Source organism: Archocentrus centrarchus, chromosome 15 (assembly GCF_007364275.1).
Source record: "Archocentrus centrarchus isolate MPI-CPG fArcCen1 chromosome 15, fArcCen1, whole genome shotgun sequence".
Lineage (NCBI taxonomy): Eukaryota > Metazoa > Chordata > Actinopteri > Cichliformes > Cichlidae > Archocentrus > Archocentrus centrarchus.
The window spans coordinates 13,447,179-13,464,961 of NC_044360.1; the positions used below are offsets into that span (position 1 = coordinate 13,447,179).

Here is a 17,783-nt window from a genome sequence, read left to right on the forward strand (position 1 = left end):
TAATACCCTTCTACAGAGAAAACAGTTTTAGAAAGTTTTTAGAAAAAGCAAAAGCTCTGAAAAGCTTTTGCTTTTGCAGAATGTATTTAGCTCCTAGGAAGGGATGAATGCATGTAAACTAAAAACAGTTGAAGGACAAAGTGAGACAGACCAAGGCCTGCATAACATCTCTTACTCGGCAGTCTTCACAGCACTGTCCATGGGCACACACAGCATCTCCTTTGAGAGTGCATGTGGTAGCATTGCAGCATGGGTTCATGCATTCCTGGAATGAAGAAAAGAAAACAGTTAACAACATGAAGACCTAATCACCTCCCTGAAGATCTATAGTCAGCTGGTCCCTGTCAAATAAAGACTTCCAGATCAGGGGAGATGTCCGGAGATTCCTGCCCTGACCTGCGGACCCCTGAGTGGAGACACATTAGCTCAGGCTCATATGTTTTGGATTTGGTAAATTCTTCAGACATCTGGAGTTAAAAAAAAAGAAGCGTGTTCAATGCAATGCCCCCCCAAAGTGGGATGAGTAAGTAAAAGATAGAAATCAGGTGAAGCTCTTCAGAGGGTGTGTGTTAAAACCTCCACTGAGATGGTGGAGAGAGGTGTTTCAGAGTTGACTATTGGGGTATCGCGGCCAGAAGCAGAAGCGGGATTTGAAGATTGTGGACACTTTACCACGATGACAAGATGAGCTTGCAGAAAATGAGACGATATGTCAGGAGAAGTTGGATGGGGTGTAACGCTGTAACAAAAATCCCCAGTACGACGCTTATCTGTTGATGTTTATCTTTTATTGAATCCCAAAACACATCAGCTCTGTGCAACCAGTGTTAGAAATCACACTATTGCACAAAAAAAACCCAACATGGCTGTTTAGCCCGTGGGGCCCTAAGGTAATGACGAGATGTGCTGAAGGTGGGAAATGGAGGCAGGCGGGTTGTTGGATGTCCAATTTTCAGTGTATGCGAGGTTTTATGATTATAACTGTTTACCTCTCAGTTCTGGTGGAAGCCTTTTTTTTTCTTTTTAGAGAGAAGAAAAAGGTTGCTTTCATCTCCTGGACTAAGTGGGTTGGCAGATCTAACAAGCAGGGCCTGTGCGGTGACATCATGGAGGTTATAAAGGGGTAAACTGGCAGAGATGGAGCTACCAAATGTAAATAATACCGTTAGTTCGTTGGTGGTCAAACATAATGGCTTCACTAAAATACAACCTGCTATCATCTAAATGATGGGGAACACAGTCATAACACCACTTAGAGTCAGTCAGACAAAGTGGAGAAAATTTAGAAAAAGAAAAAAAAAAGCAATAATTTAATCTGAAAAAATATCAATGTGAAGACTTTTCTCTAGAGAAACAGTCCTGCTAATTACAACTCAACTTCAGGAAAAACTACTTAAACTTTTATGCTTAACATATCAATATTATGAACTTATCAGCCTATTGGCTCTACGTTTAGATCTCTAGAGTAAACAGAGCTTGTGAAATAAAAAAAAACAAGGTGTAAAATCCGCAAGGCAACAAATGCCATTTAAATCTACCAGATACACACTTTTATCAACAATTCATATCTCATTTTATGGCTACAAGTGGTAAATATTAATTAAGCTGCCACAAAAATCTACAGCGCTGCCGCCTTTTCAGCCAACCTAAGGTAAACTCAGCTGAACTTTTGAGTTTAACTCATTTAAAATTTTAATTATATGCAAATGTAATAGCTAAACATATGAATCTTATACGTGAGTTTAATAAGAAACGTCTGTATTCACTCATCTGCCAGCATTCCAGGATTTTTGGGCTGCTAGACTATTCTTTACATCATTCCAGCTTTCCCACGTTGTCAAACTCAATTCTGTCGCCATCATTCTGATCCAACCATTTTTTGTGAGCCAATCAGCCTCTGTTTTGTGTGGTCTTCTGTCATTGCTGCCTCATCTGGTAACCACCTCCACCTGCTTCACCTCTGCCACCACCAGCTTCTAGACTCTGGGGGGTGGGGGGTCATGTCAGGAGGGAATCATGTTCTTTAATAAATCAGTTCTTCTGTTATCTCCCCTTAATCAGCGGCAAGGTTGTGAACTGCTTAGCACCACCACCTCACAACAAGAAGGTTAGAGAGGTCTGTGTAGAGTTTGCACGTCCTCCCTGTGCTGGTGTAGGTTTTCTCCATGTCCTCTGGCATCCTCCCACAGCCCAGAGTCATGCATGTTAGGTTAATTGGCTGCAGATGTGAATGTGAGCCATCCAGCATGTACCTCTCTTGCACTAAGTAAGTAAAGTTCATTTATAAAGTGCTTTTCACAGGCAGGCAGTCTCAAAGTACAAGAAGAGTAAAATAATTAAAAACTAGGGAAAAAAAAAATCACAAGACAAAGTAAAAATTAAAGTGCTGTTAACAGCAAAACAAAATAAAGTGCAGAATAAAATAAACTAGGTTAAAAACAGTTACCAATTGAAAGCCTAGTTAAACACAAATGTTTTTAACTGCTTTTTAAATAAATTCACAGAGTCAGTGTCATGTTTGGCAGTGTGACAAGCAGGATGTGGACCCAAATGTAGGACTCTAGAGACTGAAGTAAACTTAAAACACAGCTTTACTGCTGATAATACCCAAAGTACAAGGAAAACACAACATGCGGAAATGATCCAACAGACTAGGACACTCACAGAACAAGAAAACACACTACCTAAGAGGCAAAGTGAGGGCTTAAATACACACATGAGGTGATTAGGAAGAGAGGACACAGCTGGGGGAAAACAGGACACAGGTGAAGAGAATCTAACTAACGAGACGAGGGGAAGCAAAACTAAACACGAGCACACAAGACAAGAGACGAGCAAAATCAAAGAGCACGTAACAAAGCATGGAATCACCAACAGAGACGAAAATTTAACAACACGGGGGAAGCCAGAGAACTGGAACAAAGGATTAAATACAAAGTAAACAATAATCGAGAACAGAACCCAAATAACTAAAACTAAGAAGGTCAGATAATCTCAGTATTAACCACAGACAGAAAACCAAGCAAAAACGATATTAAGAAAAAAAACAACTGAATGCAAAAGCACTGCCACATAATGAGAAACCGGAAAATAAAACTTAAAACAATAACTCAGATGCCAAAACCCAAAATAAACGTGAGTTCAAAAGTCCAAAACATAAAATACTGGGTCAGTGACCCAGGACCACGACAGTCAGCTAAACGTAGTTGTAGTGAAAATGTTCCAAAAAACTTATTGCCACAGACTGAAAGGCTCTGTCCCCCATAGTCTTCAATCTTGTACGAGAAACAAATGACAAATTCTGTCCATTTAATGCTTTGTAGATGAGTACGAGAATTTAAAAATGAATCCTAAAATCTACTGGGAGTCAATGTAAAGACTATAAAATAGGAGCAATGTGAGCTTGCTTACTAGAACATGTTAACAGTCTGTCTACGGCATTTTGTATAGCTTGGATGTGTGAAATGAAATGAATTATCTAAGCTGGTAAATAGGGCATTACAGGCATCTAAGCACGATGTCATGAACGCGTTAATAATTGTCTCCAGTTGAGCCAAGGAGAGTGCTGTCGCAATTTAAATATGTTAAGTGAAATAAACAGGAACGAGAAATAGATTTATTAGAAATAGATTACATGCGAGTCAAAGCCCAGCGAGGAATCAAAAATTACGACAAGATTTCGAATGCTGACATATAATTTGGGAGGTTCTATAATCATGTCAGTCTGGTTGGAGTTTAAAACAAGGTAATTGTTGGAGAGCTCTATTACAGCTGGCTCCAGTACTCACGCAACCCTGAATTTAATGAACAGTTAAGAAAATGGATGAATGAAAAGCATATCATCAAATGTGGGAGTATGGTTCTAGTTAATTTATAAGAAAAGTGCAAAGCATTTGGCGGTTCCAGCTTTTCGAGAGGATTTCACAAAGAGAATTAAAGGGGTTAGCAATTTGCAGAACTGAAGGGCGTTTGTCATAATTTTCATTGTATATCAAGCAGAGAATTTGAGTGATATATTCATCACTACATTTCCTGTGATTTTCTGGTTTGGCTACAACAGACTGTTACCTGCCTCCCACATGTGAGGCCCACATTTTCACTTCCCTTCACAGGGTAGGGCTTCCTACTGTGCACACGAGAGGGAAACAATTTGTGCATGGATGCATGCGTCAGACCGCAGCCAAAGAAAATGTGTTTCAGCCTCGACCTGATTTGTTTGTTTCCTTTGTCACACTGTTATACAGTGGTTTGATTAATGGGCCTTCAACAGGGATATGGCATCACCTGGGCAGCCTGTCAGAGCCTTGTTCAGCACATGGGGGAAATCAAGAAAAGGTGTGATGTAAATAAAACACTTACATTGGAGGCCTTGGACGGCTTGCTGCATTTTTTGGGATTTTTTTTTTTTTTTTTTTTCAGCTCAGCAGGTTTCTGTGCGTTTAAGTCACAAAAACAATGACAGCGTCAAAGAGAAAGTTGAACTTGAAGTTTGTTGTGGTTTGTATTAGGGCTCTCAGTGTGCTGCTGAGACTTTCAGTGGTTCTGGATGATTGCTTACAGGACAGTAACATTGTTTTCATCGAACACATTTTGCAAGGGAAATGTCAAGTAAGACAAGTGCACAAAACAGTCCAAAAAAGTTTTTCTTTTTTTACTTTTTTTTTGCATTATTCATTTACACCCAATGATTCCTTACGTTTGAGAATAAACATATTGATTTGAAGGCACGGTTTACTGTAAGCAGAGAATACTTTTGGGTTTTGGGCATCTTGGAGAAAGGGATACTCTTGGAATTTTTCTGAATGCTTATTCTCCAAACTCACCAAGGGGAAGACTAGCTGAAAACATTTGCTTTCTATGCACTTTCACAGTTAGCTTTACAGAGATGCCCTGTTCAGCAGTAACCACAGTGATGGAGATTGATCCACTCCACTGGTACAGGTGTGGCTGAATGCCTATTGCGTTGACCTTACCTCTGGCTCCCCGCAGTCACACTCTTCTCCCTCCTCCACGTAGCCATTGCCACATTTTTGTCCTCCATAAAGCACCTTGACTTCAGGCATGTTGTACAAACACATTCCCACACCTTTCTCCAGACTGGCAGCAAGGTCCTTCTTACTGCATGTGCTGAACACGGTTGGAAAGGGATACCTGCAGCAAGAATGGGAGAACAAGGCTGAGCAAAATGAAAGAATGGAGTGCATTAATAAAAATTCCACAAAGACAAAACTTGATGTGCGCCTTTAACAGAAAATATGTTAAGAAAAGTGAACTCAATCACTCTGCTGGGAAAAAAACACAAAGTATTCACTGCACCCTTTGTTCAATCCACTCACTCAAGAGATCTTTTCACACAAATTTAATGGTCTACTGACACTGTATGAACTCCAGTTCAATGGATTTTCTATCCTACATGATGCATAAATGGTCCTTGAGATGTCCAATATAAACATTTTCTCTGGCAGCTGCATTTTCAAGAGTCATATCCTGGTTAGAGAGGGACAATTTGAGCAACTGATTGGATGGAAGAGGAGTGGTATCCTGGGATGTGGATGATATGCGTCTGAGCATGTGTGTCTGTGAACCTTTATAAAATATCAGGCCTGGAACCATATAATTTCTACTGCATTAATTTCATTCCCTAGCATCACTTACCTGAAGTGCTGACTAATGTCTAATTTAGCGAGGAAAGAAATGGAATTTCTTATTGAAAGGAAGAAAATGTTATGACTTTAAAGATGAAACTGTGTGAGATACGCCAATAACAGCTGCAAAGCCCGGGGAAACGGCCCCTCCTGTTGGAGTGAGTTCCTGCGACTCTACAAACTAAAGAGATAAATAGGGCATTGAAGGAGGTGAAGGACTGACACTGAAAAAATAAATAACATGCAGAAAAGTAGGACAGAAAAAAAGATTCATACACAGCGTTGACAGAAACAGACCAAAAGAGAGTGGACAAAGGGGTGGAAAAAACTTATGAAGCGAGATAAAGAATAAATAAATCATGGACCAGACAGAAATATGGTAAAAATCTTACTGCTTAGACAGGAATGGGGACAAAGGTTTGGCCAGAAATGGCAAAAACACTGCAAAGTGGCACCAGCCAACTGTGAAGAGGCACAAAACAACTAAAACAAGATCCAAAATGACTAAAAAAAAGGCACAGAATGACAAAAAAGAGACACAAACCAATCCAAAATGACCCCCAAGATGTGCAAAACAACAAAAACGAAGACACAATGACCACACAGGTTAAAACAGGTGTGGAACAACCTCAAAATCAATATTAAGAAGCTAGACATTTTAATAAGAAGAACTTTATTTATTTACAGTGATGCCAGCTCAAGGATTCAAACCAGCATCCTCCCAGTGATGAACCCTCTTTTTCTCCTCTAGGCCACCACTCCCTAAATGTGCCCTGTGTGTACTCTACGCTCCTAATTAAACACTATTAGCCTTAGAGAAGTGCTTTATTCATCTAACACCTAAACGCTAAACATGGTGTCAGAATAACCACAACCCAGATAATATGTAGTACGACAACCCAGCACATGATAGCAACATAAACTACATCCTTCATGCCAGCTAACAAACAGGACATGTATCACAAAAACACTTGGAACAATGCGGGCTTTGGGGTGTAAAATGGGTATCTCAGAGCTCACATAGTTCATCGAGGGACACAGCCTAGCTTCAAAAAGAGGACGAGGAGGATTTGGGGTGGCAGGGAGTGATGGCTAGCGGTGAGGATTGGCAGACGTGGCACAGAGAAAGGGAGCTGGCATTGGATGCTTGAAAAGCTTGACATCAGAAAGAAACATGTCACACACGTACTTATGCAGCGATAGACTGACTGGGGTCTTCAAACGCAACGGGGTGTGGAGGCTGTCTGCAAAGCTTGAGGCTTGACAGGGCAGATTTGTGAAAATTCAACATTACACAGAATATGTTTGTGGACCCTGGCAGTGGACAGAGGTGGGGGAGGAGGGATGTGTGATGCTTTGCCTTTGCCTAAGGGGGATTTGGCTGTTGCAACTGCATGGATATTTCACTGTTGTTAGTTGACTATTGTGAAGCTCCTCCTGAGGGGGCTTGAGATAACAGTGGATGTATTCAATGGAAAAGGACTCTGTTTTTTCTGTATATATGTGTATATATATATATATATATATATATATATATATATATATATATATATATATATATATATGTATGAAGTACACAGAATGCAGAAAAACATCCTCTTCTAAGAGCCAAGCTTGGGTGAAGCTGCTGCTTCCACTACACTCCCACTGTTCACCTTTGAATGTCGACTGCTTTCATTTCTCACACACCAGAAGCCAATCAACCTGTCTCTGTCCACCCTTGTCTACTCACATAAGCCACTTGTTAGAGTCTTTTTGCCACCATAAAGTGCTCAGAAAACAAGCTCTGCTGTCCTGTGTGTGGATAACCATGCATGAAATCAAGGACAGACAGGCTATGCAGTTCAAACTACAGCACAGTGCAGACCAAGGCCCCCTGTAAAAACCACGGTCTGCTTCTGATAACAGAACACAGGAAAGCTTCAGGAGAGGAGACAGAGTGTACATGAGGGGTAAGGAGAGCCTGTTCTCAATAAACTGGCATTAATGGATGTTTTTCTGGATCAAATTAGACCCACATGGAAAGTATTATAAATACCCAAAGGATAACTGTATGGCCAAGAAATATGCAGCTATACTGTGCATGTGGCAAAAGCTTGATTATTGATTATTATATTTTCTACAATGTTTTTGAACCAAAAATGCACATCATTATTCCTGGGGTGTTAAAGCTTATGTCTGCTATTATCACTAAAACCCACTGATTCGCCCTCCCACTGATTAAATGATGAGATAAAATAAAACCTACATAGCGAGCATGAGCCAAAAAGAGAAACTAATGTAATCGTATTGACGGGGGTTAGAGTAAGTAGAATGCCATTTAAGCCACATAAATTTAACTCTGTGCAAGACTGTCATTTATAAGCTTGACTATTTAAAGTAAAGGGCACCTCGAGCAGCCATGTTAGGAGCCAAGAAATTGCTCTAAATGATCCGCCTTTAAGTGATGTCTAATGCAGCCAGTGATGTGTATCAGCAGGGCTTTTGATAATTGAGCTACAACACTAATCTGCAGCTGACATTCCTCCAGGTAACAGCTGCCCACTCCATCCTGGCAACAGATGCGGTGTCAGCCCGACAGGGTGCCCAAGGATGCTGTGAGAATATCTCTGTCACCCACGGCCTGATGTGACTCTTTATGACAATGAACAGAAACAACAAAGGAGCATCCTGTCCAGACGCAGATGAGCACGACCGCACAATCAAAGACAGAATCTGTGGTGATGCCTTTCAAGTGTTTTTGTGCCTCTGGCTGAATGTCTGTGACTTTCAGCCAGAGAACGGAAATTAATTTATGTGAACAGGAAAAGAAAACATTAAATTACTGTTCACTGGGTATGTGATGCAGTGCAGTGCAGTGCAGTGATGGACTGTATGTAAAAAAAAAAAAAAATGTGGCTTCAAATATAGGTTATTTCTCTCCAGTGTTGAGCATAAATAACTACATAAGCAAAAATCTAAGATCAGTTGAGGAAAAAAATATCCTTAGTGAAGAGTTTAAGGCTAAAATCTCTGCTGCACTCGCAAAAAAAAAAAAAGTTTCTTCATTTAGGAGTCCAGCTTGTCATAATATTAGAAATTAGTACATTTTTGCTGCATTTCTATTTTTCAATCTACGTTTTCACGAATCCTTGTTGCATCCACAGCTGCATGTAAGGAGTATAGTAACAAAAAACTTCAATAATAAGAAATCAAACTGATTAAGCTAAAAAACAAAGCATGCCAACAGTTTTCTATAAACCTACTCTGCGAATGGCTCCAATGAGCACATCTTAGTTTGCAACAGATCCACATCAAACGTATGTATTATTACAGCAGAGACCACAAGGCTGCTCTGCTGTCCAGGAAATTAGCCAAGCAGAGAGTGTAGGTTTCCCTGGATAATATTGGTTTAAAGCCCTGCACCCTCTCCAGGTGTAGTTTGCTGGGGTGGAACTAATTTTGCTGCTCATAAGAGTTATACAAAATCTAATTAGTCAGACGCTTTCTGGCTGTCGTTGCTGTTCGAAAGGCAAATATGCTATTTGCAATGCGAATACCACACACTGTTAAAGATCTTAATCTCATCAGCGTTGTGCAGCCTTATAAATCTTTGCTTTTTGTGCTGACACATACTTAACGTATGTGGTGCTATCTCACTGATTAGCAGCAGCATTATTATCAGTGAGAGGGATGAAAACATCCAGTATTTCTGCTTTGCATTTTTATTGGTTGTGGCCAATCTAACAAAAACACATATAATTTCCTGTCCCATACTTCTTTTGTTTTAAGAGAGGTGGGATTTGATTACTTTTCAACCCATAGCTGTAGATTTCAGAGCAGGTAGAAGGGTTAGAAATATATCCCCCTGATAATTTAGCTGCAACTCTGGCATTGCAGTGGCAATGCAGCAGTCTTTAGATGGTGTCTGGGCTTAACTGCTATTTGTTCTGACCTAATCTATGGATAAAGGCATGTCAGGAGTAGCTTTTTAGATCCACATCACTTTTTTTGTGAGACCTCATCATGCTCTCCTACCTGTGGTTTTTACACTCTACTGGTAGATTATGAGGTTATTTAGGAACAGAAACCTGTTTTTACAAGCTCTGGTGTCAGTCTAGCAGCAGTCCAAAGACACTAACAGGAGCATGTGATCTGTTCACAGCCTGGACATTTGAATTTAAATCTGTTCCAGAAGATGAGATTCAAATTCATCTGCTACAAGAGATTATTTTAAGATGCACGTGAGGTACTTTGGTGCAATCTCGGATTAGGAAACTAACATCATCTCCATGCACTCCACCCTCCCCGTACTCTCCTCTTCACCTCTCTTGTGCACTGTCTGTTCCTGTTGATGGTTGACCCCAGATATCTGAACTCATCTACCTTCACTACCTCTATTTCTTGCATCCTCACTGTTAAACCTGCCTCCCTCTCATTCACACACATGTATTCTCTCTTGCTTCTACTGACTTTCATTCCTTTTCTCTACAGAGCATACTTCCAACTATTCAGGCTCTTTTCCACCTGCTCCCTACTCTCACTACAGATCACAATGTCATTTGTGAACATCATAGTCCACAGAGACTCCTGCCTGACCTCATCTGTCACCCTGTCCATCAACATCGCAGTCAAGAAGGGGCTCAGAGCAGATCCCCGATGTAATCCCACCCCCACCTTGGACCCATCTGTCATTCCTAACGCACACCTCACCAGTCTTGGTGTCCTCATACATGTCCCGCACCACCGTCACATACTTCTCTGCCACTCATGACTTCCTCACACAGGAGGAACCACAGTTCCTCTCTTAGCACCAGATCACATGCTCTAAATCACACAGTGCAACTCCTTTATAAACTTCTCCAAAACTCTCAAAACAAACTTTGCATTTCTTGTGCCCTTTATTGGGTGCAATAAACTAAAATGAGTTAATTTAACACTGGCTTCATTAGGTCTGACATGTACTTTTAAAGAGGTTAGTTCCAAAAACAAAACAAAACAAAGAAGAGCACACACATACAAACTCATATCTATATGCATGTTGATATTTCCTCCATAAACTAGAGGAGGCATAGATCAAATTTACAATAAACTGCCAAAAAAACAACACTGTAAAAAACAGTTGGACACCACAGCATGACTTACTGGACATACATCACATGCCTAGTCACAACCAAGCATTGGGTTAAACTCTGGATAATTTCTTTGCAACTTGTTACAATGTAACAAACGTATAGCAAAGCAACATGTCATGAGTCGACGTTACAACAAGCAAACTTTTGGACGAGAAGGACAGAAAGCAATCCACTGACATATACAAGGATGAGGAGCTGATTGAGAGGTTTTGATATTGAATGAGAACTTACTGACTGCTGTCATCACATTTACAGTTTGTGCCGAATCACAACCCATCACCTGTTAACCTCTCTATATGAACAACAAGAAGCACTCAGAGAGCGCAAACCTCTGCCAAGCCAGCTCATTCTCTGGGCAGTATTTACTTTTTGAGAATAGTACTGTATTTTGTATGTATTGATTTTGTTTTATTTGTTCTTTATAAATGTACTTTAAGAAGTTTGTAGTGAAGTAAAAATCAGATAAAGGTTTGATTACAAAAACATGTAGGAATAGGTACTGATTTGTAAATAACTTGAATTATATTATTATACTACAGTATAGTTCTATCTAACTAGGCAGATCATTCTCAGTCAATTTTCAACCAATAAATCATTAAGTTGTCCTTAAAGACCTTGTAAGCCAGATTTTAACAGATTGTTAACATGACTACACCCTTACAAAGTTTTATCAGAATTAATTTAAAACTTTCCGCGCTATCATGTTTACAGACAGAATGACATGCACAAATGCACACAAATGCTACCAAAAACATTAACTCTATGGCAGAAGTAAATATATATTCATATATGTGTATACATTAGTATATATGTATATGGTTTTTCTTTTTGTTTTTAGTAAAGAAATGTCTCTCTTATCCTTATTTATTCAGGATCACTTTCCACTTTTCCCAACATTTTCTGAGCCCAGGTCAGAACAATAATTTATTTCCTAGTCCACTGCTTTTTCTTGATTGTTATCAAGTTCGACTGAATGGCAGCCAGTCTTTTTGTGCTGACTGTACGGGTTTTTCAATTGTCCTACAATGTTGGTGAAATTGCCTTTTCTTTTGTTTTGATCCTCCACGGTTACTGCAAATCAGATACGACAAATTAGCAAGACAGTACACTCTGCCAGACGACCGCCTTGGTCGCACGTGCTATTCTGCTGTTGTAAAAGTTCATTCAGAAGACTGGACCCAGCAAAGAGCATCTTAGTAATCAAGACCAGGCTAAGTGAAAAACAGTTTATGCCAGCGGCCCCTGGTGATTTGCCTTTTAACTCCTGCTGGAACACACCTTCAGTGCTGGTAAGTAAACTGTAGATGTAAACAAAGCATCAAAAGATTAAAAGCTAAAAAAGTAGCACATTTTAATTAGATTTTCCAGCTACTCCTGGCTGTAACAGTTTATCTACAGACACAAACTGTGTGAGCAGGCTATACATGAATAAACCATGAATCTAGTGCAGAACTTTTTTACCCTTCCTTCCCCCACTCGTCAGTGTTCAGTCACTCAGTACTTAGAGAACCTAATGATGTACATGAGCCAGTGATCTGCCTTATGCATAACATGAGTGACAGACCCACTTATCAAGTGAAACACTGGACTGACGTAAAGATATGCCACAGTGATTTAGTATTGCATTTCTAAAAAGCTTTGGGATCAAACTCGCTCCCTTTGCTGTGTGGTCTGAGCTGGTTTGAAGTGCAGGTTTTCAATCATGAGAGAAATGTGGCAAAATCTATGGCTGGAAATCCAAAACAGTGACTCCTGATTGCACTGGAAGATACGTCTAAGGATGGCTGATTTGTTGACTAAAGACAGCCTGCAGCAAAAGGCAGACACAGCCAGAAATTTAGAGCTGAATAATCCCAGCGTGAATGCTGCTACACTCCACGTCTACAAACCATCCAATCAGAACACAGCGTAAAATGACCAGTCACTGCAACTGACTAATGACAGACTACACTGGTCAGCATAACAGATCATAAGCATCATGTTTTATATAAACCAAGCATAATCAAAACTGATGGAGGAAAAATGAAAAGGTTCAGCAAAGACCAATTTGCAGGGATGTGGCACGCTATGTCTTCAAGAAAAATCTCACTATTTTCTAATTATTTGTAGCACAGTTCACCATGCCATTCACCACTGCAAAATCTGACATGCCATAAACTGGTAGCACAGTGTGACACAGATTTCATGAGACTGATCATGCACAGTGTCAAACACAATAAAAGTACAAAATTGAAGCAGCCAATTGACATGAAAAATTGACACAGATTTCTGAATCTAGTAAGGGTCAAGCTCCAAAATTACTAATGCCTACTTTCCCAATAATTCAACTTAATAGCACAAAATTGGTGTTTCGAAATGAACCAGGCCAAAGGATTCCTGGCGACTGCTGCACAGTGCATACCGATTAGATCTCTGTCGGACTTGAGCAATCAAGTTGGCTGATTTAAACACGGCGGCAAAATGATATGATTGCTGCTTTACATGAGAATTCCTGAAAAACTGAGTTTACTGATTGCCTATAAAGCATTTTTAAGGCTCCCCTGCCATAATTAAAAGATTCCAAAGTGGCACACAGGCTGATTAGTCTAAGAAGATTTTAATTGGGATCACTTCTAATAGGGTGTGAATACTTGCGTGACTTCCAGTAAAGCCTGTACTGGCTGCTGGAAACCTTTAACACAAATGGATAACGCTGGGAAACACTGCCAACTAAAAAAAGGAAGAAAGGGAGCAAAAGTGTCAGCTATTTTCATTCTGAATTACAAAATGGGTTGAACATGTAGTGACTTACAGGGAGAATGCCTTTAGCACATGAAGGAGCTTTTCTTGGATCTACTGCCATATGTGGAGAGCAGGTGATTACTGTCTGATCATGTCCGAGGGTTGAAAAGATGAGGAAATGTCAGTCAGGGTGAGGAGTGAAACAGGTCTGTAGACAGTAGAGGCACTGGTTAAATGAAGGCTATGAAGGGCTCTGCTGTTTATGGGGCCTCTGACTGACACTGGACTGTCTCTGCTGCTCTCTAAACAGCACTGCAGACTGACATGCATTTAGCCCAAGCTAAGCAGGAGAGACATGTTTGACCTTTTGGGAAATGTTAGGCTGCTACACCAGATGGAGCCTACTGTGATTAAAACAAACAAAGCACAAGCTACATTTACTACATTTACCAACTAGCACTCTTACCAGGTTTCCCTCTCTTCTCCACAGCAGAATGTCTTCAGATTTTAAGATTTTGCACAGTCCCCCTTCACGTCAACTTTGGACTCTTCTGTCTTTTGACAAGGAAGTGACAAAAGTCACAAGCTCCTTCATTTTGTCTCAACAAAGTAGTCACCTCTTGGCTTCAGAATCCAGCCATAGTCCCCTGCTGCGCTTCATCAGTCTACCCAGTTACATGTATAGACACAGGAAAGTACTTCTGAGCTTTCTGTCCACGTTCGTGTGATGCAACTCTTGGCTCAATTTCTAAAGAAGACATCTCTGCTTCAAAACGTCCATGTAAAACTCGCCTCTCCTCGGTCCCTCACAGTTTCACTTGCTAAGACACAAATCTCTCATGGCCAGTCTATACACCTCACAAGCCTGTCATTGGTTTTCATGTGTACCCAAAATAATTCCTTCATTGTCATCTTTTTAATGTTTGTCTTCTGCTCTCACCTCTATCTCTTTTTGTGTTTCCCGTCTTGCTTTGCCACTGAGGGAGATAAAAGACAAATGAAACCGCAGCTCTCCTGCTCCGCCTGTCTATCCAGGCATAAAGCACCTCTCTGCGGAGCTCTCTCTCTGTGCCCTGGCCCTGATTGCAGCTGGCAGCGTCACTGATAATCACGTCATTTAGATGCAGCCTGTCTTCTCCTCCATTAGCAAGTCTAACATGAGACTATCCCAAACACATAGTCAAACAGCCTACACTGCTTTACAATGATGTGCTTAACATTCTGGGGGCATATGAACTGAGGGTCAAAGGAGGCTGCTAATATTAAAAAAAACGAAACCAGATCTGTGATGGGGGAAATGAGATCTAGATTGGTTTGTGAAATTATTGGTTTTGTCAACAGGAAACCGTGAATTTGGGCTGATAGTTCAGGAAATTCAATTTAGAAGATAGCCGGCTAAGTCAAGCTTGAACTTGGGAAAGTTCATAGTTTTCATATTTGAAGCAGGCTATGCCAAAAATGCTTCTCGTGACAAACTTCAGACTACGAGCAGAGACAAAACAGATATTATATAAGAGAGAAACACAATCTCTCACCCTTATAATAATGGGAGTCTATGTAGAAACAGTTTTATGAGTCTGAAGCACTTACACAGTTTGATTTTGGAAGCAGTAGAAATAATAATAAACACAATATTGATGATCCTAAGCATTTCTAGCTGCAGCTTCTACCAGCAGGCAGAGAGCAACATTCTTATTTATTTGGAGATGGTGACAATTCAACAATCTCAACACAGAAAAATTCTGGCTCTTCAGCTACTATATGTTCTACTTTGATTAGGGAATGAATTCACGTTCAGGTTAATTAGGTGAAGTTTTTTTTTAAAACCTCCAACAGAAAGCCATTCAAACTTCAGGGATATCAATCTATCCAGTTAGGAAGCATAAACCACTGTGAACCCATTTATCTTGCAAATGAAAGTGACAACAGGTGCACTGGAGAAGAATCTATAAGACAAGCTCCAGCACTCCTCATGTTCCTCATCACAAAAAAAGAGTAGATATTGGTCCTGCTGCTGGACTGATATCCTTCAGTGGCCCTGTCCAAAGTGCTCCTCATGTGAGGGTCTGTCTCCAGGTATCTCCTCCACGCTCTTGAGACTGTGCTGGGAGACACAGCAAACCTTCTTGTCACAGCATGTATGGGTGTGCTATCCTGCAGGAGCTGGACTACCTGTGCAACCTGAATGCTACAGGCACCATCTCATGCTACGACTAGTGACAAGGACACTAGCAAAAAACAAAGCTAGAGAAAAATCCCTCAGGAGGGATAAAGAGAGAGCAATGGTCTGTGGCCATCACCTGCAAAACCATCCCCTTTCTGGGGCTTGTCTTGTTGTTGCTTCTCCAGTGCATCTGTTGTCATTATCATCTACACCACAGCAGCTGAAATAAATTCACAATGGAGAGATTAAAATCTCTGAAGTTTAACTGGCTTTGTGCTATACAGTGATTGAGTGCTCCCTTACTTTTTTTGACCAGTGTACATGGACATGGCGCTTTATAGGGCACTACTGTTATATTGATATTTAAAAAGGTAAATATCGATACTTTGTGTCAGTATACCAACAAAAAATCGCCATGTAAAATGTCAGCAGAGGAAAGTGTATGGATTTATTCCACTTCGTTGGTAAACAGAGGAGTGGGTTATGGAATAAAAGGTCACTGATCATCACTCTCAACTATTAATGTGTCTCACAATCTCACAATTAAGTAACAGAGTGCTGATCAAGGGACTGCGCTTAATTAACCTCTTCTTGTTTAGAAAATGTGATATGGTCATTTTTTGAAACTCTCTACATGACATCACTAGATAGCGCTGGCTAAATCAAAGTGGTTATGCTGAGTTCTGACATGACTCCAGTACAAAAATGCATCGGCGCATTAAAATGTTTTGCTCCAGTAGTTGTTGTTAAAACAGCAGGACGCCAGCAGAGGTTCCACAGACGCACAGCTTTTGACAGCCTCTCTCCTCCTTTCAATTTATATGGTAAGAGGTCATTCAAGTTTTCTGGGGAACAATTCTGGCACACAGTTATATCATTTGTGTGTCTATTATCAAATTTCATGGATTTTTTTTTTGGAGGATGTGCACATAAACTCTCTGTAGTTTTATCTTCTGTGGCTCTGCTGAGTTACACAAATAATTCAAAATATGTTTCAGCCACTTTTGCTGTCAGTGCTTAATGGCACACCTAGCGCAAGTAAAATTATATAAAGAAAAAAGACTATTCATTCATCCTAATGTGCTTGTTGCTTTAAACTTAGAGCCTCAGTTTCACCTGTTGCTGCTAATGACACTGCAAACAACTGTAGTTACTTAATTTCTCTGTTTTGTGTTATCATCCATTTATCTTTGTTTTGTGTTATCATCCATTTATCCACCTAGTCTACAGTTTGTATTCCTTTTCTTCTTTACTTATCTTGTATTTATCCTGCTTTTTGCTGTAATTGTTAACTGTGATTATACTGACATTAAAACATCCCTTCCTAATGCCTTTTTGGTACTGGGGGGGGGAATCGTCCTGTTCTGTGCAAAAGGAATTTCAAAGTTTATCTGAATCTAATTTAAAGCTTCAGCAGCACATGTTTTATAAGACTTGGCAACCTTTCCTGCAATATTCTCCACAGACAAATCCACATCCCCATGTGTGTATGATTTAACTCCCCCCGAGATAATGCGTGCAACAGATGTAGTCCTGGGTTAATGTCAGCATGCCAGTTTATTTGAGCATATATTTTTTTGTAGTTTGGAAAGTCCATAAAAAATATTTGAAAAATAACAGTTACAATGCTTTTCAAGCTTTTTGTCTTCTTCACAGTGTTATGGAATTCATGCTGATTCATCTGTGGCTTGCGGGACTCACCATCAGACAAACCAGACTGGCACCAGACCAAGGCTGAAATCTGGTATTGAGCTCTGGGTTTGCCTTATCTGCTTGCTGTTTACTAACAGTCACAGAGTCCATCTCTTGCAGCAGCTCTGTTATCTCAGCAACCCAGACAACATGAGCAGAATGCTAGAGCAACTGTTCTAGTCTCAGGCCAAAGTGTGTGTGTGTGTGTGTGTGTGTGTGTGTGTGTGTGTGTGTGTGTGTGTGTGTGTGTGTGTGTGTGTGTGTGTGTTGTGTGTTTCTCTGGATGTGGTTTATGCCCTCTCTCATTCATCAACTTATAAACAATGGAGCATCATGTACAGATGAAAATGATCCAACCCAGGCAAGTTGTGGAGTGAATACTTTCTGATTGGTTCAGGTCCAAAAGAAGCCACAAATGGATTCAGAAAAGTTAAGCTGATAAACATT

The 17,783-nt window shown here is 40.3% G+C and overlaps 1 protein-coding gene across 2 annotated transcripts in view; it reads right to left on the reverse strand.

Moving 5' to 3' along the window:
• Window positions 1-17,783, reverse strand: part of adam12b (ADAM metallopeptidase domain 12b) — a 100,149-nt gene that overhangs the window by 21,597 nt on the left and 60,769 nt on the right. For both annotated transcript variants that reach the window (XM_030747429.1, XM_030747428.1), the window contains exons 12-13: window positions 4,974-5,151; window positions 176-265 (exon numbers count right to left, since the gene is read on the reverse strand). In XM_030747429.1, the coding sequence (XP_030603289.1) occupies window positions 176-265; window positions 4,974-5,151 (268 nt within the window). The remainder of the gene's footprint in view (window positions 1-175; window positions 266-4,973; window positions 5,152-17,783) is intronic.